The sequence below is a fragment of the Pleurodeles waltl genome, chromosome 5 (genome assembly GCF_031143425.1).
Source record: "Pleurodeles waltl isolate 20211129_DDA chromosome 5, aPleWal1.hap1.20221129, whole genome shotgun sequence".
In the NCBI taxonomy this organism is placed as follows: Eukaryota; Metazoa; Chordata; class Amphibia; order Caudata; family Salamandridae; genus Pleurodeles; species Pleurodeles waltl.
In genome coordinates this window covers 1,586,656,589-1,586,679,814 of record NC_090444.1, presented here as the reverse complement: position 1 = coordinate 1,586,679,814, position 23,226 = coordinate 1,586,656,589, and the positions used below count along the sequence as shown (strand labels likewise).

The 23,226-nt window shown below is 45.4% G+C and overlaps 1 protein-coding gene and 1 long non-coding RNA gene across 4 annotated transcripts in view; one reads left to right on the top strand and one right to left on the bottom strand.

Moving 5' to 3' along the window:
• Positions 1-23,226, bottom strand: part of LOC138296599 (uncharacterized) — a 433,062-nt gene that overhangs the window by 260,512 nt on the left and 149,324 nt on the right. The gene's annotated exons all lie outside the window — the stretch shown is intronic.
• MBOAT2 (membrane bound O-acyltransferase domain containing 2) overlaps positions 1-23,226 on the top strand; it is an 841,228-nt gene that overhangs the window by 793,640 nt on the left and 24,362 nt on the right. For both annotated transcript variants that reach the window (XM_069235893.1, XM_069235894.1), the window contains 2 exons: positions 9,473-9,605; positions 13,442-13,593. In XM_069235893.1, coding sequence (XP_069091994.1) covers positions 9,473-9,605; positions 13,442-13,593 — 285 coding nt within the window. The remainder of the gene's footprint in view (positions 1-9,472; positions 9,606-13,441; positions 13,594-23,226) is intronic.

Below are 23,226 nucleotides of genomic sequence, written 5' to 3'. Positions count from 1 at the left end.
AATCAGAAGGAGATATTTTGAGTGAATGATCCCTGGGAGGTGGGTGGCGGTAGGGGTACGTCGCACTCTTTTCCTCTCACATCACGGAGGCAATGCCTGTAATACTGACATGACCCTGATCGCTGCCCCTGTCTTCCTCCACGGCTGCCCTCTCTATGCACTAAGGCAGAGTGTTGTGGCCCTCTGAGCTCCTGTATCCAGTCTAGTGGCTTGTAATTCCTATTGATATGGACATGATGACTATTGTAATATGTTCCTTTCTATATGACACCTAATAGCATACTGTATGTAACACACTAATGATGTTGACTGGCAGGTTTGTTGGTTGTATTTTTCTGTATCGCAAAATGTTTAATAAACAAAAAAAAAAAAAAGGTGGTTATCTTGCATCCACCGAAAAACGTACAACAAGCAGTTCTGAAAGTTGGTTTCTGACTTAAATGAATTTTTGTCTAAGGACAAGATCAATTGGGTATCGTCAGCATAAGATGTAGTGGCGATCCCATATGAGGAAATTAAGGAGACCAGAGGGGTCATATAGATATTAAAAAGTACTGTGCTCAAAAGAGCCCTGTGGCACTCCCATTGTGACATTTCTTTCTTGTGGCACAAACTGTCCAAGGGTGCCTTCTGCTGGTCAGGAAAGAGTTCAGCCAAGCTAGGACAGTGTGCGAGATTCTGATATTCTGAATCTGCTATAATAGAATGGCATGGGAGATGGTATCAAATGGAGCGATTAGGTGTGTAGAATCAGCACCACATTTTTCTCTGAGTCTAAGGTAATTTTAATCATTTCTGAGACTTCAAGGAGTGCTGATTCTGCAGAGTGTTTGGACCTAAAACCTGATTCCTGGGTGAGAAGACGATAGAAATTCTCAAGGAAAGTGATAAGTTGTTGGTTAACTATTTTTCCCAAGACCTTACTTAGCATTTGGAGGAGGGAAATGGGCCTTAAGTTGGACACGGTGGTTAAGTCTGACAGAGGTTTCTTCTGCAGTGGCTTGACAATTGCCAATTTCCACTTGGCAGGAACTATCCCTTCCTTTAGTGAAGTGTTTATGATGTGGCTAATGATGGGATTTACCACATCAATGACTGCATGTAGTATGGACAGAGGACAAGGATCAGGTGGAGATCTGGATATGCATGTCAAGATAGCTTGATGGGTGGGTGCTAAGGAGATCTTTTGAAACTGGGTTAGTCTTGTGGGGCATGGCCTGACCGAGCAGCAAGATAGCCGCTCTAGAGTGGCTCTGCCAACCGGATCGACAATCTGACATAATCAGCATATTGGCAGCAGCCTGGAATGCAAAAACTGCTCAGCAGCTGGACACACTGACCTGACCCTAGGGCTGGGTGAGGGTCTGATCACTGGTTCTAAGGTGCACTGGACGGACTGGCGGGAGTGAGGATACCCGGTGTGGCATCTAGCCTGTGCTGAGAGCTCTGGGGGAGCCAGAAAGACTGGATCCTACGCGGGTCCACCCCACACTTGAACACAACGTTGTGGCTGGTACAGATAACTGCTGGTCACCTTGGAGGCCCACTGCTTATTGGGAGGTAGACGGGCAGACCAGAGGCCTGTGTGGGATCGTTGGCGCAGAACACGGGTGTGGCCTAAAGTGAGGAGGTACAGCATGGTCGGCCTGACTGCGTGCTTTCCCAAGCACCCGGGGCTGACGTGTGAGATGGGGAAGCACCTACAGAAGGCCTGACCTGCAGACAGAGCCGAGCTCACTCAGCAGCTGGATAGACCACCGGTACCATATAGCGAGGAGGTGAGGGCTGTGATGCAAGATGGGACACATGGAAACATAGTGCTTGCGGCTCAATTTGGGGCCTGGTGTCATGGGGCCCTCGCCGGTCGGGCCTGGGGAGTGGCTGGTGGGCTCGCCCCACCCTGTGTACTACCGAGCCTTCCTGGAGCATCATGGGGAGTGCCCCGGCCTTTTTTGCTGTGCACACTACACCCTGCACACACTACACCCTGCGCCCACTGCGGCAAATTGAGGCCTTCTGTGAGCATGTTATAGCTATCCCAACCACCCAGGCCTGAGAAGAATATTCAGTCGTGCAGCGACGGAGGGTAGATCCGAGGAAGGCTGCTACCCTACAAGAATGCAGTGGCATGATCAATGGTAGAACCTTGCTGACTAAGAATACCTAGGGCGCAATCCTGACACGAATGCTGCAGTGATGGCCTGGTTGTGCTCCCCTGTTGTGATGGTGGGCAGGGTGAGGTGAGGTCACCATTCAGGAGATAACTAATGCAGCAGAGGCTTCAACAACTACTAAGCAGTCTGCACCAGGTACCCCTGGTCTGGGATTACTGGGGGGGCCTCGAGCCCTCTCATGTTAGTAAAACTCTACTTTAAATGTTCACGGTACACAATTGCGCACTGCCCCTGCTTGCTGCCTTGCATTCCCGGAGCCCTGCATGGCACAACTCACCCAGGGTGCCGCTGGTAGATGGGTGCACCATACCCCCTATACTGACTGTCCGTTGCAGACATATGAAGACTCGGGTCTCCCCAAAACATGTTATTGTAGTCCCAATCACCCTGGCCAGTAAGAGTTACCCACTGGCAGGGTGTTGAGAGACTGTCTTGTGGAGGACTGCAGCCGTGCCAAAGAGTTTAGTGATAGCCACTGTTTCAAACTCATAGTGTGAGAAGGCCAATGGAGCCAATGGGCACATCTGTTGTAAGATCTTGGCCTGCTCGTGGCCCCTGTCAGACTTGGCAACAGGGTGTAGCGGAGCCCTTGATCGGAGGATGGCAGTGGAGCCCTGTTTGACTGCTGAGCCGTTTGACTCAATTGCGCTGGCCCTGTGGCTCCTGGGGGACACCTCTGTCCCATTCCAGGTGGTATAATCAGGAGCTGTCTGATCCCTGACTACTCCAAACCGATCAACGATAACCCCTCTCACAATGGGGAAACATGACGCCAAACAACAAAAACTGTCTTTTGAGAAAAATGCTGGCCCTATAGTCAGATCAGTAGTGTGGCGCGGGTCCATCACAAGAACACCCAGATGACAAATCCTCGTTGGAGGTTGGACTCAAAGAGATTCTCATTCCAGCCATAGATGCCAAACTAGATCTGCTCAATGGTAAGCTGGAACATGTACAAAAACGAGTTGATAAGCATGAAGCCCTATTGGACATGCTGGAGAATCTAGTCTCAAATGCACATGATCTGCAAGTAGATGCCTGCTACAGATGGGCAATGTTTTGGAAAAAATTAAATCCAAAAATGAGGACCTGAAGGCCCAATTCAGGTGCAATAACCTACGCGTTGTTGGAGTGCGGGAGTCTACAGCCATTGCCAGAATGGAAAACTATGTGGAAACAATGCTACAAAAACTTTTTGTCGACTGCCTTTCCATGGTCTTTATCAAGGAGTGAGCCCATCGATCCGAGCACCTAAACCACCCCCTCCACCCCCCGGGCACCCCCGAGGCTCATTATAGCTCAGCTGTTAAATTATAGTGACCAGGATGCAGTGTTGAGATGAGCCCTGCAGCATGGCCCTCTACAACATAAGGGTAATGGTATCTCCCTGCTTCCCGACTTCACTATGGCAGTGCAGTCGGCATGCTGATGTTTTCTGCCGGTCAAATGAATTCTACAGAAAAATGCGGTCCCCTACGCCTTGGTATGTCCCGCCAAACTACAGATAACAATCACAGACAATCATTTCTTCATGAATGCAAAAGCAGTATTAAAGTTCGCAAAGACCGCCACGAAGAGTTGAAAAACCCTAGGCGATCCGTCGATGGTTAAAGTGGTGGAGGTGGGCCTCAGCGATAATAACTGACCTTGAATAGCTCTAAGACCCTGGAGGCCCTCGTCTCCCCACTTAAAAAAAAAAAAGCTACCCAGATAGAATGAAGTGCCCCTGCACACTGGAACAATCATGAACCTTGATATGTCCGGGGCCGATGAGACGGCAATTGTTGTAATGGATAAGCCTATCATGATGTGTTTGCATGTTGGGTTGACCTATTTATGCTTAATCTGGTCACCTGACCACTACGGAAGAGCATAGACCCAGCCTGGCTGCATCCCCAGGGATGTATCCCGCAATATTACTACTTTTACTTTATGGTGATGGGGTTGGGAGGGAAATTACTTACTCAACCGAGTTCGGGGGTTGGAGTGAGAGGTGAGAGGGAAGGGATGTTTTCATTTTTACATTAAATGTTACTGTCTGTTATGTTCTAAGCATCACTTTCACGACACAAGTCACAGCTATCATGCGCATTGCACACAACACGATTTCGCGCAGCTAACACAAGAGGCTGGGTTACGACCAAAATGACACACACAGATAGTATGACTGAAACCTCTTGCATCACTTGGAATATATGTGGCCTTAATGACAGATGGAAGTCACGCCTAGTGCACTCCTACTTTGCTCAACACAAAATCAGCATTTGCTTTTTACAGGAGACACACCTAACCAACTCAACAGCACCTGGCCTGCGGGCCAATTGGTGGGGTGAGACATATGCGTCTGCCTACTCTAGTTACGCAAGGGGAACAGCCATCCTAAACCGCAGAGGATTGCACTGGCAACTCTCACGCTCCATTTTAGACTGACAGGGTAGATGTGTTATACTTGCAGGCACACTGTACACACACCTGGTGACACTGGCTGCGATATACGGTCCAGACATAAATAATGCTGTTTTCTTCACTGAGATTCGGAGGCATATCTCAGGACTGGGACCTTGCTCAGTCATATGGGGATTCGACTTTAATGCTGTGATGCAAGACCACATGGACCGTAGAGGCGCAGCCAGGAGTTTAGATCACCAGGCCACAAAAATCCTGAACGCCATTGTGTCGGACAACTGTCTATTAGATGCGTGGAGGCACACCCTGAGATCCACGAGGGCACGTGCCTGTCAGCACATCGCCATACATGGTCTTTTATTGATTTCTGGCTTCTGATAAGCGATGTCTCCACCTGGGTCACTGACGTCTCCTGCACACCCTCTCAGACCATGCACCAGTTAGGCTAGACAACGAATACCCAATGCACCAAGAGCATTCACGTGGCGGTTCCAACCAGGGGCACTGCGCGGTGCCACATTCCATGAAGGGGTTCAAACCACAATAACAGAATACTTCGAGCACAATAAGAGTTCAGTAAGCTCTCCATCTATTGTATGTGAGGCTTTCAAGGAGGTGATAAGGGGTACCTGCATAGCCCTTTAGGCTGGGGTACAAAAGGCCATACACCCCACGTTGGCCAGACTAGAGAGTGAAATCCTCACACTAGAATTGGAATATTAGTTCGGTAAGCCTGCCACACTGGCCGATATCCACAGGAAAAACACAGAATAAAATGAAGAAGCGACCAGGGAAACCCACTATCTATTTAAGGAGACCCGGGCATGTCGCTACGTAGAAGGAGAGTGCTGAAGCAAAACCCTGGCAGGTCTCCTGCATGCACCTCTTGCATCAACGTATGTTACACATCTCCTAGACTCCAACTCACAACTGGTCTCCTCCCCCACTGAGCTTTTAGGAGTGAAGTCTAAATTTTACTCTTGTTTATACCGGCAGTCTGCACAGATAGATTAGGCTGAGCTAACCACATACCTTAACATCATACAATTGATCTGGTTGGACCATGCACATCGCGAATACCTAGACAAACCCATTACGGTGAACAAGATCATTGATTGATTAAAGGTCTCCCCGAGGACAAAGCCCCGGGACTAGAAGGGCTAATCACAACCTTAAATAAAGAATACGCCCAACTTCTGGCCCCACACTTGTTTGGACAAGTACCTTGACTCTGTAGATTCTGGGACATTACCACCCACTCTAAGGGAGGCAGTAGTTGTCTCCCTGCTCAAACCGAAGCAACTGGCAGAGTGTTGTGATTTCTATTGCCTCCTCTAGCTCACAAATATTGACAATGAAATATAGGCGAAAATACTGGCAAATCGACTATCCCCCCTGCTGCCATTGATCATCTGCCCAGATCAGTCGAGCTTCATTCCAGGCCGTTCCACCTCCCACGACCTGTGCACAATGTTTGCATCCATGCACTATCTTGTGCCCTATGTCACCGCATTGGTGGCACTACTCGATGCCACCAAGGCATTTGACTTCCTGGCGTGGAGCTACCTCTTTTTATTAAGCAAATCAAACTCCTGTATGGCGAACTCTGCAGCCCGCATTCAACTGAATGGGCTCTTTTCTGAACTGTTCTCCATCACCCGTGACACACGGCAGGGATGCCCATTATCACCCATATTATTGACAATAACAATGGAACCCCTAGTGCGAGACTCTGCCAACATCACACAGACAAGGGCATAGGCTTCAAATCCAAAGGACTAATCGTGTCTATGTACGCAGATGATATAACATTATACGTCTCTAACCCCAGAGATAATCTTAATCCCGTTCCCAGGGAGGAGGTGCAATTTGGCGGCTATTCTAGAATCTCCGTTAACTGGTCCAAGTCTGTCCTCGTTCCCCTTACGGATACCATGGTCCAGCATTTCTTGGAGTTGCCAAGTGGGGCTAGTTCGGAAGTGGAATTGCGGACCCAGTTGTTAACAAGTCAGGGTCCTCACTGAGATTGCCAGTGAGAGTGGATGCGGTGCTGGTAAGCCCAGGAATAAGATCAAGGTGAGACTTCATTGCTCTCCACTTACGAATCTTGAGGTTCATGTCAATTTGAGGCTTAGGAAAGTTGTGGCTAGCGTCAGCCAAATTGAACAAAATTAGGCTATGGTCCGACCAGGATTGAGGAACGGAGTCTTTAAGCAATTCCCCAGGACTGTTTGTAAAAATCCCATCCAGGGTATGGCCTAAGGTATGGGTGGAAGCAGTTACCCTTTGTGAGAGCCCTAATATCTTGAGAGTGTCTGACAGATAGATGGCATTGGGATTGGAGGAGTCATCAAAATGGAAATTGAGTTCTTCTAGGACAAAAAAGGTGACATATTGGATTGAAGAAGAATCAAAAGCTTCTCCAGCGCAGGAAAGAAATGACGTACCGGAGCCCTGGGGACTATAGAGTAGGCAGCCTGCCACTGAATGGGAGGGGCTAATTTTAAAACAGAAACCAAGATTCTCAGCGCCCTTGAGAGAAACAAAGTCAAAGCAGCAGCATTCCCGAAAAGTGTCCCAAAAGATAATGTCTACTGCACCCTTCACAGCCTTCCTGCCTGCCATTTCTGATCATAGTAATCCCCAGGGGAGAGCCATCGCGATAACAGGGTTGGCCTAGGATTTTAGCCATGTTTTTGTTATAAATAATTCCTCCATGATTAAGTTGTGTACTTCATAGGCGTGTTTACTTAGTAAACGAACATTAATTAAGCCTCCCTGTCAATGACAAGCAGATGGAATAGATTTGGGTTGCCTAATGTTAGTTTGATCAAAAGAGATACCAAACTCCATTAGGCATTTGTAACATGCAACCAGGTCCTATATGTGGCTTAAGGCCAAGGTGTGGCTATTGGGATTTATGTTGGGCCTAAGACTCTTCAAGAGATCAGAGATCAGGACTGTACCTGTGCAAATTTCAGCATAGTGGCTGGCGCTGGCCCTGATGCGGACGCAGACAGGCGCAGATGGACTTGCCTTCGGCACACCCACTGTGCAGACCTGCACATAATGGCAGCTTGGCCCCGCCCCCCTAAATATCAACTAGTAAGTTGAGGCAGTGATTCCCTCAAAGTTAAAAGGCAGCACAATTAAAATAGCTAAGCTGTAGATACAGCACGGAGGATGGTGGCTGAAAGGCAAGCCTTACACTTAGGCACTATAGTCAACTTCAGCACGGAATCATAGAGTGCATCGCATGGTTCACCTGTGTTACGAGAAGTTCAGTAATTGTAGTACTAAGCAGGCCACATCTGCATCGTGGACCTGCGCAAAAAGGCAGCTTGGCCCCTCACCCCTAAATATCGACTTGTTCTTTCAGGCAGTGATTCCCTCGAAGTTAACAAAAAAAAGAAGCACAATTAAAATAGCTAGGCAGTAGATTCGGTTGGGAATTGTAGTACTAAGCATATTGGATGAACATGAGGTGAAACACTGACATACACTGTTCAAGAATCCCTTGCTTGTTGTCCAGGATATTTGTTAGGGTTTATTGGTTGATGAAGTTATAAGCCACCACGAGTTCAAGCAGTATCAATAAGCAGAAGTTTCCATTGTCATGATAAGGATTGTCAATGACTTTGATACTTACTGTTTTATTGTTGTGACTTGAGGCTAAAGTGGTAATTATCAGGCGGTTAATCTCATTGATGTGATCATACTGCCCGATAGAGACGGCATCTTCAGATATCTTTCTGAGAAATGGTTCATGTGTAATTATTTGCTAATTGGTAAGGTTGTAGGGCTCCTTGGTTACTTTGTTCAGGAGTGGAGTGATCTGTCCAGTTTGATATGTGACAGAGAAGATTCCTTGAGTCAGTGAGGAATGTAATGTGTCATGGATGGGTTTGAATGTTTTTCTGGTGGAATGACCTTCTGGATAGTTGATGTCAGTCAGGCCCATCCTCATATGGGATAGCTTTGATATTTGCAGGGGTACTTAAGCCGCTTTCAAAATTCTATGTAAAGCGTTGTCATAAACTAAGCAAAAATAAAACAATAACAGTACAATAAAAGTACCCCCCCTTAGTTCGATAGGCTAGTATACATGTAACATCAATCTCTTTTATTCTGTTTGCAAATTGTCCGCCACTGATCTCAAAGGTCATAATATATCCTTCTTTGAAACTCATACCTGCAATCTAGCACTACCTAATCGCTATCTCATTTACTAATCCCACCAACCATCTGCATGAATTCACACACCTCCCTCTAAGGATCACAGGTAACTCCTAATAATTTAATCTCTACCACAAATACAAAAGAATAAATTCATGGAATTGTCTTATTCAGAGCGCAAGACGAACTAAGCACCCAACAACACCCAATACCTTTTGGATTTATCGCTACCCGTAGCTTCTGGAGGTGCGTGCTGCCTGCTGTAAAGTTTCAGCACCTCACAAGGCGTATTAAGCTCTATATAAATGCAAATAAAATTACAGTACAATTACAATATCCTGTGCCTGATCAGTGAGCTCTGTCATATAATTTTGTCATGTGAACACAACTTTAACTTAAAGATAAGAAAATTCACACATTATTGATAGACACGTACAAAATAGTTCTCACTCACTTGCCCAGCATGTTTAAGGGGATCATGCCACTACAGGTCACAGTGCTTCCGACACTCTAAAAAAGCCACTAAAATATAGTCATAGAAGTATGTTAGGGGACCAAGCGCTCCCATACAAGATGGTTAGTTTCCAAGTCCCATTCATCCCTTCGGGATTTATAATTGCCTCTCTGTAGCTGCCAGTGTTAAAACGATCTCTGGCTTTGTAGGTGTATGTGGCTATCTTTTGTGTTTGTTAACAACCACTTTTTTCTGTTTCCAGGGTGTGCTACGAGAGAGCGACCTTTAGTCCAACTGCACAGACCTTCTTACTTTCCGCCATATGGCACGGGGTTTACCCAGGATACTACTTAACGTTTTTTACAGGAATTTTCATGACTCAAGCAGCAAGGAGAGTAAGTATTTAGAAAATGTTTTGAAGGTCTCCGAAACCTCAAAGGAGGTTATTGCGGAATGGAAGAAAATATGGAAATAGCATGAAGCCCACGAGTTTTATTTTACACTATTGAGTGGAAGTCTGCAGTGAGGGAGCTGACTATGACAAAGAGGTATTTTCTGAGATAAACACAGGGGGCAAGGAAAAAGCATGTGTGTGTATGTTGAGACTGAACGACTGGTGATTGTAAAAAGACATCTGCCCCTTGCGGTGGGTGGGAAAAGCTGTGATAATAAATATTGTCACCTTCCCCGGCGTTGACATAGATAGGGGGAATACTATGAAGAACATTGAGTATAAAATCCTTTTAAGGAGGAGTTGGCACTGCAGAGCTCGGGATCCATTTACTGCTTATAAGGGTAATTTATTCCTCCAGTGAGACCTTCCAAAACTAAATGCAAGGACGTGGCATTACCTTCTCTTTCGCTCTCAATGGCTGGGGGTAAATAAAAAAGTGCAGTGAAGGAGAGCCTTCCCAAAAGCCCTGTTCACAACTGAACATGGTGCCATCTGAGATTTCTTACTCTATAACCTTTTAATTTGTCAAATTAGCTATTGATGATCTGGATTTGGAAATCATTAGATTGTTTCATCCTACTGACGCAGTTTTTATTTGCACACAATGGCTGCTTCCCATTCTTAACCTGTGGGCATCCATCCTACATACTGACAGGACTACAGCTGCATTAATGCAGAGGGTTGTGTACCAGTACCACATACATGTATGTATGTCATGTCCTGCGGGCCTCTTTAATTACACATGAGTATCCTCTCCTGTATCACGGAATGAAGTGGTTCTAAGCCTGCTTCTCTCACAAAGAAGTATTCTCCTTTGGGTTTCTTTTTGAACCGTGTTTTTGCTGTTCTCTCCACCCATATCAATTTTACTTCTGTTTAGGAAGCTTGTGCCGCAACACTCTGACTTCAAACCATGTGCTCCAGTCATCACCCGTTTGCAACATATGGACAACATAACAGGTGTGTCTCTTGCAGGGGGGACAATAATCCAATGCACAGCAGTGCACTCTGTGGCACATTCAGTATGAGGTCCTTCCAGAACCGGAGCAATGAGCTCTGCCTGGTGAGCTTCTGCCAGGAACCCTTCTTTCTAGTTAATATGCTGTGTGTGTCACTTTACTAAAGAGCACTGTACGGTGCTGCAGTGTCTATCCTAACCCAACTCAAGATGGCTGGTGTGCCGAGAATGCTTTGAGCACAAAATAAGCTATTTATCAGGTACAAGCTGTGGCTGTAGAGGCAGTAGCAGTGACGTCCTCCTGAAAGGAGACATGTAATGCGTCCCTTTTCTTTCTTTAAGCTGCTCAACTCAGACAAATTAGTACGCTTTGGCCCTCTATTCCCTTTCTTACCCCTGTAGGGAGTCTGGATGCTTTTTGTACAAAACCCCCAGGTGGAGAGCCTGGATTGAGTATGGTTGGGTCTAAAAACCTTAGCACTTGAAAGAAATTCCAAAATATGAATGTTGGCAGTCTGGAGTACATCTCTCCTGTGGCTCAACTGAGCCTCTAGGCAGATCAGTGCATACATGGCTCTGGATTGATACTCATTCTCTTCACAAGATGATTCCATCACATCCCTCAATGAGGATCTCAACTTGCAGGCTTTCAAAAGGCTATCCTGTAGTGCAGATCTGACTGTGCATCCAAGAGGTTCACTACAGATTCTGTGGAGGAGATCTTTGCCTCAGTAGAAGTAGTTTGGTGCAAGTGGTGGAAGGCATCCAGGATCATACTTCCCCAGGCCTTATCTGTTGTATTACTTGTTGGGGCCTCTTTTGAGAATGAAGGGATCTAACCTCTTCTTGCCTCGGGTGGCCCTCTCAATGCTATGGCATCAGACCGTCCTTGGTGCCATCTTGAATCCTCTGCTTACATGGGAAATAGGCATCTCTCATTCTATGCAGACATTGCAGCATTCTCTGGACTCCAGATTTATAATGTCAGGGATTGGAACACCTCCCACCTCTCCTGGAATGTGTCCGTTCCACTTCTCGATCCAGCGCTAGTGGTCGCGGCCTCCTAGAACGACGCTGGGACAGAGACAAACTTTTTTTTTGTACTGGTGACACATGCTTGTAAGACAAGGATACTTTTCAAAAAAATATTTTTCTATTTTGTCTCTAAGCATTGAGAGGTTCTCTTACTGCTGACTAGGAAACCATTAGGGAGAATTCTTTGGCTAGGTGTCAAAGGTTAGACACTGTAAAAGTCTCAAGTTTCCTTCTTGATTACCTGAGGATAGGTGTCTCATCTCAGGAGCCAGGTGACACCTGGAACTTAGTCTACCTGTGGAAGGTGTCTAGTGTGTCCTTAAGAGGGTACGCATGAGGAAGAAAAAAACACAAAGTGCAAAAAATGCCTAGGCAATCTAGATGATTCTTAAAAATTAAGATTATAGAAAAGCAAATCGAAAAGACCCATGCTGTTTAGGATAAATATTTAGAAACAGCTGGGTATAGGTCATCAAAGAGCAAAAATTCTAAGCAGAAATCTCAGTTACAATTGGATAACAATCAGACAGAAAAACAGTAATAACATGAGAAATAAGGAAACAAATGCATTGCAACACATCCATGTCAAGGTCAATCCTCCTTGTATGTGCTTAGATGATACCTCAGGAAATAGGCGAGGGTCGTAAGTATTGATACGAGAAAAAGCTATTCAGAGTAATGAAGATTTCTGGTAAGTAATTGAATCATTAAACTGGTTAACTATAACTAATGTTGGTTGTATTTATAGTGTGCATAGACTTAAATCTGCCTGTCATTTCAGTGGGTTTCTTCCCCTGCCAAGCTAAAGCTGCCATAATTAAAGTTCTTGTTGATAGTGAACTAGAATTCTTCACAAATGTTGCTGAATATGCCTTTTGAGGAGCCCGGGGGAGGAGAAAACAAACTCCACTAATACCCTTGTGTGCTAGGTCAGTGGTTCCCACCCTTTTGACATCTGTGGATCTCCACTTTATCATTACTAGAACCCAGGGACACCCACTGAATCATTATTGGTATCGGGGGACCCCCTACTGAGTCATTAGTGAAAGCTGTGGACCTAATCTGTTAATAATTAATTTTCTGAGCAGTTGTGGACCCCCTTGGGAGGTTTTGCGGACCGCCAGGGGTCCCCGAACCACAGGTTGGGAACCACTGTGCTAAGTTATTTTCTGTCAGTATGTGTGAGCATTGCAAATTTTGCTCAAGCAGGTGGCACATTGTCAGTGCCTTCTTATCTAGTTTCTCTACGAGTCCCAGCATGACGAAGAGCACTATTTTTTGTTTTTGAAAAAAGTTCTATTACTCGTGGCTGTGTTTGAAGTGAACTGTATTAGACATGTTAGCAGATCAGTCAATCTATGCCTGAATGTTGATGGAAATTATTTTGCCAGAATTAGCTCCACAGCTAGACCTGGACATCCAGTGGCAGAGGTAGAGGGTTTACTGGTGATGATATATTTGCCATTTACCAGACTTGAAATTGGCATAACTTGCTGGTGAGGATAGTGGTAAATCTTACACATTTTGTGGCGGAATTAACCGTCTCACCCTTCTTCTTTAATTCTCAGATATTGTTCATCTATACAGGACCTGTTTGGATCAGGAGATACACTCAATGGTTTAGAAGCAATTCCTAATTACTATTGTGTGTTCTGATGCATGGCTTTCTATATTACAGAAGTTTAATTTGGACTATTTTAATGTCATAACACATTAATTAAAAAAAAAAAAATGATTTGCATTTGAAGATGTTAATGATGCGCTTTTTTTACCTTTTATTCCAGATAAGAAACAACATTAGACATTTCTTTTTGAGGTCTCCCAACATTAAATTAGTCTATGATGTCATAACTTGGGTGGCGACTCAGATAGCAATAAGTTACACAGTTGTGCCATTTGTACTTCTATCAGTGAAACTATCTCTAAGGTTTTATAGGTAAGTGTAACCGTTCATTATATTGTCTGATAAAATGTATTCAGGAATGTGTTACGTTTTTACACTTACAAGCAGAGACCCTGCTTCAGTACTTTCAATGTCCTTTAGCAGTGATTCCAGTAGACAATGAAATGTGAAACTCCAATTCAGAGCTAGAAAAAGTTACTACTGTGCTCGCGCACAAAATTTGAAATAGATATATTACTTTTTATGGATTCACAAAGAAACGCAGGAGAATTTCTGTTCTACGACAGTCATAGATTTGTAGGAGTAGTCCTACTTCGCCAAAAATTACTAATGCATATTTACAGCTTAAGTGCTCAATACAGGTTGTGCAGGAATGCAGCAGGGCTAATACTGCACCAGGAATTGCGATATTGTTTGGTATAATGATTATCAGGTGTGGTATTACTGTACGTGAAGAGGTGTACTCCAGACATGTTATGAGGAACCCGGTAGAAAATCTGCTAAAGTGAATGATGTGGAAAAGAGCAAACTTAACCCTTAATGAAATGTATTCATTTCATTTTTAATAATACACTGGAAATGACCCAATAGGCGACCCAGAGTGCTTCACATAGTAATTTTCATAACGGTAACAGGTAATTACGCTACACAGGTCTACAAATGTACAGGTATACAGAATACCAAAAAAATCGAATGTTGTCAGTGTTGAAGTTAGGTTGGATCAGTTCACATTTGGAAATGTTGAAAAAGATTGGTATTTAGTTTTCTTTTCAAAGTGATATTGTATGGGATTATTCTAATGCAGGTGGAACTGAGGTGCAAACCTGCAGCACACTTCCAGGAAAATATCGTTTTAGTATTTGTTTCTTACATCTTAGGGTTTCAAGAGCATGTTGTCTGTGTTTCTAAGGTTGAGTGATCGTCAGTTTTTGGGCAAGATCGTTTGGAGTTCCTGGCATACAGCATTGTGTGTGATGCATGCAAGCTAAAAGATAATTCTGAGAAATTGGGTTGTTGTTCAACTGGGTTGTGAGCCCTGGTCAAGCAACAACCAGAATCCCTTTCAGGGCGAACCACAAAAATTCACTAAATTAACCTTTGCTTAACCCTGGGTAGCTTGGCACAAAAAGCAGAGGCAATGTATTATGTTTTTATTCAGCACTGTTGGAAATGGCCTTTTCTGCAGGGCTTCCCCTGTCTTTTTGGCTTGTGACCACCTGTTCTTGATCCTGTGCTAAATTTCGTTTTTGATGGCTTTAGGACTGTGGTCACTTTACCACTGCTGACCAGTGCTAAAGTGCAAGTGCTCTCTGTCTAAATTGTATTGGTGATTGGTTTATCTACGATTGGCATATTTGACTTACTAGTACGTCCCTAGTAAAGTGCACTGTGTGTACAGGGCCTGTAAATCAAATGCTACTAATGGGCTTGCAACACTAATTGTGCTACCTACATGAATAGCCCTATAAACATGTTTCAGACCTGTCACTGCAGTGTCTGTGTGCAGTTTTTACTTGGACAGGGTAGAAACCAATGCCAATTAGAAACCCCATTCCCAACAAGCACACAAACAGAAATAACGTGAAAATAATACACAAAAAAAATCCAAAACCAATTTAGTAAAATAGAGTGCGTTTTAAGAAATTATTTTTGACACTAAAACAACAAAAATCCCAAAAGTAATACCAGAGTTATGATTTTTTTTAAGTTTAAGGTTCAAAATAGATCCACGTGCCAAATGCGGACATATAGTCATACAAGATTGGGACAAAGTTGGCAGTTAAGGCCGACCGCGATGGAGCGCGGTTCAGATACAAGAAGCGGATTGGGCCCGGTCAGCAGTTACTTGGGACTTAAAAAAAATTCTGAAGAAAAATGTCTTAGAAGGTAAAGTCCATCTGGGCAAGGTTGCAGGAGGTGCCCGATGAAGGAACGTCATCTTCGGATGGCCATGGGTTGAAGCCACGTTGAAGATTTCTACATTCAGGCTTAGTTGCTGAAAAGTAAGTCGAAAAACTCTTGCAGGACAAAGCAAAGGGCTGTAGCTGAAGACAGTTCCACAAGTTTAGATACCCCTTTCACTAAGTAGTGCTGGAACGGATTTGCTTCTGTGGAGAGCAACATAGTTGGAAAGCCAACTTGGCAGGGATGCACCTCGGGCAGATAGGCGAGCACATTGATCCCAGCATCCTCCTGGTTCTCAGAGCAGTTTTTGGCCATGTTTTGTCCAAGTCCTCAGTTTTGGAAAATGCCATCGGGGCAACCTTAGCACCTGAACCAAGGGTGTATGACTGAAAGGCACCTCTTGGGGTTTAGGACTCACTCAGGATGGGCCCAGGTGCAGGTTGAAGATGGTAGCATCCTGTTATGTCCTTGTGGCTCTGAACAGGAGGCCAGCTAACTAGCCCTTGGAGTCACTTTGGGTAGTCCTCGGTGGAGGTGTAGATGCAGGCCTACCCTGTGAATGTTCTATGCAGGCTGAAGGCAGTAGGACCACCCTTGCAGGTACAGCAGCAGTCTGGCAGAATGCACAGAAGGTCACAGTAGCAAGCAGACCTCTGAGACTCTCCCCACAGGTCCAGTAGTGAACTGAAGAGTGGGTCTGAAGGTCCTATTTTTATACCTTGGTGCCATTCTTATGGAAGGTGGGAGAAGTTTCTGGAAAGGCTCTTTGAAGTGCATGGAATTTCCTGACTCCCTTGCCCTGGCTCCAAGCTGGCTGCATTGACAGTACAGGATCGTTAGGCTCTTTGTGTGAAGTGGAGGCAGAGAACAAGCTATTGATGTGTAAGTGGGGCAGTGCTTAGTTCTGCCACCCCCATGCTGCTCGCAGATGGCCCATTCAGGCAAACCTAATCCCTTGATTGTGTGACTGTCCTGGAGGAATTCACAAAGTCTAGCTGTCAGTTACACACAGTCATGTGACCCAGGCCAGACTACAGGCACAAAAGGGCTGAAGGCAGGAAAATGCCTACTTTCTAAAGAAGGCATTTTATAAATTGTAATAAAAAATCTGACTTTACCATTAAAGAGGGATTAGCATTACAATTTCATAGGTACCAAACAATATATATCCAGCTCCTCTCAGTTAGGAATTGCAACTTATTAAATGTAATAAGAAAGCCGCAATGTTATCCTATGGAAAACGTAGGCCTCACAGTAGTGAAAAATGAATTTGGGATTTTTTCACTACCAGGACATGAAGAATTGAAAAGTACATGTCCAACCTTTTAATTAGCTAGGGCCTAAAATGGGGTGACTTATGTGTGCTAAACATGGAGTTTAAGGCTTTATAAGGGGTTTAAATGCCAAGTCGACATGGCAGTGTGACATTGCATTCACGCTGCAATGGCAGGCCCGGGACAGGATTTAAGGTGCTACTTAAGTGGGTGGCATAATAAATGCTGCAGCCCCACTAATAGCATTTAACTTACAGGCCCTGGGTTTCTGGTATACCATTCCACGCGGGACGTATAAGTAAATTAAATATGCCAATTAGGTATATGCCAATCAAACCATGTTTAGGGGATTGAGCACAAGCACTTTACCTCCGGTTAGCAGTGGTAAGGTATGCAGCTTCCTAAGGGCACCACAGCCCCAGCTGGGTGCTATTAAAGGCCCACTACTACCGTGCAGCGTGAGACACATTCTGCTGTGTCTGGTGGTCACAGTGACACTTGTGGACTACACACCTCAGAATGTAGCAGTGACCAGTCGGGTGCTATTAAAGGCCTGCTACTACCCCACACCGTGAGACACATTCGGCCCGGTCTGGTGGTCGCAGGAGCACTTGTTGACTACACATTCCAGAGTGCAGTAGCAAGTGGAGGAGGTGGGGGAGTGTCACCGCGTCAGTCAGGTTCTTTTGAAGTCCCACTACTACCCTGCAGTGTGAGATGCACTCGGGCGCATGCCCGAGCGAAGACCAGGTCAGGACCGGGCCCGTCTGCGGCCGACTGAGGCCAGGCTGGGCCCACTCTCCGATTTTCTTTCCCACTTTGCTACAGCGTTTGAGTGCTGCGGGTGAGTGCCATACACTTTATACACAGCATGGGCAAGTGTAAAGCTATTGGATGCACTACTGTTACCCGCAGGATTACAGCATAGATACAATGCTTGAACGAACCATGGGGGTTGTTAAAAATAAAATCACCGTAACAGAGAGGAAATTAACTACGGAATTAGGGAGAGGGCCAGTTGTCGCACCCAGTGCCCCCAGCAGGCCTGAGAGTGATTCACAAGCCCCCGGACAAGAAGGAATTTCTAGGGCTGACATAAGGACATGTAGCCCCAGCAGTGATAATGTTGAATGCAACTCAATAGCTGTTCAGGATAATGCAAATCTGAGCCTGTTGTCACTCAGCGAGTATAAACTCCCCTCCTGAACTGGCTGTGAAGTGTAAAAAGACCAACAGCTATGTACCTCAACTTAAGTCACAACAAAGTCACATGAAACCCTGCAAGAAAACTGGTCAAGATATTATGGCTTTCTCCATTACAGAGGAGATACGTAAGAAATGTTCTACCCGTTGGGCTCCCAAGGGGTTGGCATATAAAGCCAGTAGAGGGTCCCCTTTCAACTTAAGGCGTGGTCCGATGATTACAGCAGGTACATCCTGGTCACTGAAAATCTTCATGGGAAACTCATCACATTGGGTAGCGTGTACGCCACCCCTCCCCATTATGGGAACACCTGCCCGGAGGCCTCACAGTGATTGGAGGCGACTGGAATGATGTAATGTACCCTCATAGAGATAGATGGCGCCCTCAGAATGGTATTGCAGTAGAAGGCAAGACCAGGCTTAACTCACTAGCATCTGCACTTGGGATGGCCATTGCATGGAGAGTTTATCACCCTACACATATAGTGAATACACATACTACTCCAATGTTAATGGCTCCTTCTCCAGGCTCGACTACCTGTTAGTCTCCAACGCATTCATCCACAGAATATCTGTCTGCATATCCTAGCCAGGGGTCTGTCAGACCATTCCCCGATGGCCCTTCGTGTTCATGTTGGCCCCAAAAGACCTGTATTTCACTGGCACCTTTCAACGTGGCACCAACAGGAACCTGCCTATCGGGCACATATTGCCCGCTCCATAGATTAATATTTTACCCTTCATGTTGGCACAGTAGACCCAATGTCCATGTTGTGGGAAACCTTTAAACCAACTATCCAAGGGCTGACATCAGGGACCTCTGCGCTCTGGAGGTACAGATGTAGACGATTGAGTCACAAGGCCACCAACCTGGTGGTAGCATACGGAGACACCAGATGTGTATTATTCCACATCAGTATCAGCAATTATTGCTGGGTGAAGCTAAACTGGCCTGGTGGGCTACCCAAAGTCTCTAGATTATGCCAGGTCACTCAACACTTCATCCATATTCCTTTGATCCGTGACATACAGGGAGAGTTGTTGGCGGACACACATGACATAGCCCAGAGTTTTGCCCCTACTTCAGTGAGGTATACACCCAAAGGGAAACGTTAACAACTCCCACTTATAGAATTAGTGACTGATCTGCCGCTTCAGACCCTTTTAGACAGTGCTAGAGCTCAGCTTGTCGAAGGGATTACGGAGGAGGAGCTTTTCTTGACCCTGGAGGGGATGGAGCCTGGGAAGGCTCCTGGCCCCAATGGGTTCCCGTGTGAATTATTTGTCATATATGCCGCGCCTGGGGAAGCATTTTTTGGGGGTGCTCCACTTCTCACTCAATGCGAGGTCACTCCCGCCAGTTTGGTGCAATGCAGAGATTGTGGTGGTCCAGAAGCCAGGAAGAGCGCACGTCATATCGCCCAATCTCGCTCCTCAATATGGAGGTAAAATTCCTTGCTAAAACGTTGGCTAAACAACTGCTGAGATATCTACCCGACCTGGTTCATCCTGATCAGGCAGGCTTTATGCCGAACTAACCCTAACATCAGACGAGTATGTAACGCTCTGGCTGAACGACTAGGAAGGCCAGTCACAGTACTGTTGGCAGATGTGGATTAAGCCTTTGACTCGGTCAGTTTGGAGTACCTAATTTGCTCTTCTGCAGCGCTTGAACTTCGGCCCCATATATTTATCTTATATCCAACTATTATACACAGACTTGTCGGCAATGGTGAGGGTTACAGGCAAAGTGTTGACACCGTTCTTAATTCACAGAGGCATGAGGCCCCGTTCATACAGGGAGTGCAGAATTATTAGGCAAGTTGTATTTTTGAGGATTAATTTTATTATTGAACAACAACCATGTTCTCAATGAACCCAAAAAACTCATTAATATCAAAGCTGAATATTTTTGGAAGTAGTTTTTAGTTTGTTTTTAGTTTTAGCTATGTTAGGGGGATATCTGTGTGTGCAGGTGACTATTACTGTGCATAATTATTAGGCAACTTAACAAAAAAAAATATATACCCATTTCAATTATTTATTATTACCAGTGAAACCAATATAACATCTCAACATTCACAAATATACATTTCTGACATTCAAAAACAAAACAAAAACAAATCAGTGACCAATATAGCCACCTTTCTTTGCAAGGACACTCAAAAGCCTGCCATCCATGGATTCTGTCAGTGTTTTGATCTGTTCACCATCAACATTGCGTGCAGCAGCAACCACAGCCTCCCAGACACTGTTCAGAGAGGTGTACTGTTTTCCCTCCTTGTAAATCTCACATTTGATGATGGACCACAGGTTCTCAATGGGGTTCAGATCAGGTGAACAAGGAGGCCATGTCATTAGATTTCCTTCTTTTATACCCTTTCTTGCCAGCCACGCTGTGGAGTACTTGGACGCGTGTGATGGAGCATTGTCCTGCATGAAAATCATGTTTTTCTTGAAGGATGCAGACTTCTTCCTGTACCACTGCTTGAAGAAGGTGTCTTCCAGGAACTGGCAGTAGGATTGGGAGTTGAGCTTGACTCCATCCTCAACCCGAAAAGGCCCCACAAGCTCATCTTTGATGATACCAGCCCAAACCAGTACTCCACCTCCACCTTGCTGGCGTCTGAGGCGGACTGGAGCTCTCTGCCCTTTACCAATCCAGCCACGGGCCCATCCATCTGGCCCATCAAGACTCACTCTCATTTCATCAGTCCATAAAACCTTAGAAAAATCAGTCTTGAGATATTTCTTGGCCCAGTCTTGACGTTTCAGCTTGTGTGTCTTGTTCAGTGGTGGTCGTCTTTAAGCCTTTCTTACCTTGGCCATGTCTCTGAGTATTGCATACCTTGTGCTTTTGGGCACTCCAGTGATGTTGCAGCTCTGAAATATGGCCAAACTGGTGGCAAGTGGCATTGTGGCAGCTGCACGCTTGACTTTTCTCAGTTCATGGGCAGTTATTTTGCGCCTTGGTTTTTCCACACGCTTCTTGCGACCCTGTTGACTATTTTGAATGAAACGCTTGATTGTTCGATGATCACGCTTCAGAAGCTTTGCAATTTTAAGAGTGCTGCATCCCTCTGCAAGATATCTCACTATTTTTGACTTTTCTGAGCCTGTCAAGTCCTTCTTTTGACCCATTTTGCCAAAGGAAAGGAAGTTGCCTAATAATTATGCACACCTGATATAGGTTGTTGATGTCATTAGACCACACCCCTTCTCATTACAGAGATGCACATCACCTAATATGCTTAATTGGTAGTAGGCTTTCGAGCCTATACAGCTTGGAGTAAGACAACATGCATAAAGAGGATGATGTGGTCAAAATACTCATTTGCCTAATAATTCTGCACTCCCTGTATTTGCTCTGGCCTTAGAACCCTAGGCTGTGTGGGTCAGGATGGACACCCAGATTTGAGAATTTGAGTGGGCTACCGAGATCTCGGATAGGATCGCCCTATATGCAGATGATGTGTTATTCTACCTCTGGGCCACCCATCATACAGCCTGTGCAGACCTTTGGTGAAACTTCAGGGCTATATATGAATACCTCAAAATCCATTATTTTCCTGTTGGTGGCTGGATTGATGCTGCGGGATGGGCGTCGGGTATGGCAATGGTAGAAGGCGGCTTTAAATATCTGGGTTGCAGGCCGCCCTGAATGCAACACTGTTGTGGTCCCATACTCTTGCGACCACCATAGCGCAGGTGAAGTAGGCGGTACGGGTCTGATCTCTCCTGCCGTTGTCCGTGTTAGTGGATCAGCAATATTCAAAGATGGTCTTCCTGCACCAACTCCTATATCAATTACAGAACTACCCTTATGTCATCCCTCTCTCATGGTTCAGGCAGGTAAACGATGTCCTTGGCAGGTTTTTGTTGGAGGGGGCAGGGTGGCTCACATTGCTTTCACCACACGTTACCGATCAACATACTGTGGTAATGCCACCACAGACATCCACTCAGATAACTCAGCATCTCACCTGCTAATTATCAACGAGTGGTGGTACGACCATCAGGGTGACCAAGCATATGTTTTTGAGAAATGAGTGATGGGCACAACATCCATTCTCGACTAGTTGTACGGCACACGGAGGGTATAATCCTTTCCACAGGCTGCGCAGATGGTCATAGCCTTGTTACGATGTTGGCGTCGACGGATGAAGTGGGGGGAGCTTATGGAATGGGCACCACTGTGGCAGGGCAACATGCTGCAGCAGGTGATTTAACTTGCGGGTTTCGGGAAATGGGACAACATTGGAATCTCCATTCTTGGAGACGTGATGAGTGGTATGATTCTGAAATCTTTTCAAGAGATGCAGGTCAAATATCAATTGCTTCGCAGTCAATTTCATTGCTACTTAGAACTCCGTCAAGCACTTACCCTGTACATTAAAGACCTTCCGACCCTCCCCGAATTTAACCCTTTGGAGGGTAAATTGCTACTGGGAGACCTGGTTGCTCACATAACGGCTAAGATATATGAAACATTAATTACGAATAGTACTAACACATTGCCTGCGCTTCGAGGGACCTGGGAGGCAGATATTGGCCCCCTAGACAAAGACAACTGGACAGAGGCTTTGGGGGCACCACAGGAGGTGGCGATATCTGTTTGTCTTCGCTTGATCCAATTAAAATATCTCCACAGAGTTTTACACAAGACATTGCTTATAGTGCATGCCCTGCGATTGAGCCCCTGATTTGCCTACGCTGTAAGGTGGACATGGGCACTTTCATCCATAAAGTATGGTGTTGCACTGCACTACAGCACTTCTGGAGGGGGGTGACGACATGCATGGGTGAGGTCCTATCCCGGGTAATCCCACTAGACCCCAGGTTGATCCTGCTACATAGCACTAACAGTTAAGGTGGAAATAGGTACAAATGGATACATTAATTCCTAGGCCTGATACTGGTAAAACGCTATATTGCCAGAGCATGAAAGGCAGATGTGCCCCCGTTATTGGGGCTTGGAAAAAGGGCTTGGATAATTGCCTAGGGCTAAAGTTTGCAGCTTACTGAGCGCATGGTTGCTTCCAGAAGCACCCCAAAATTTGGCAGAGAGGGGCGGATTATAGAAGCATTGTCCTGGACCCGGTACGCACCCCTGGTGCCATTCAGGATGAGCAAATACATGATTATGGAGCGGAACAATGAGAAACTAATACATATGATTACTGCACGGATGCGATGGGGTATGTGCAATGGATTATGGTATGTGGGTGGGATCTTCCGTGCAATTTGTGTAGTAGTTAATATTTATGGGTGTAAACATGCCATT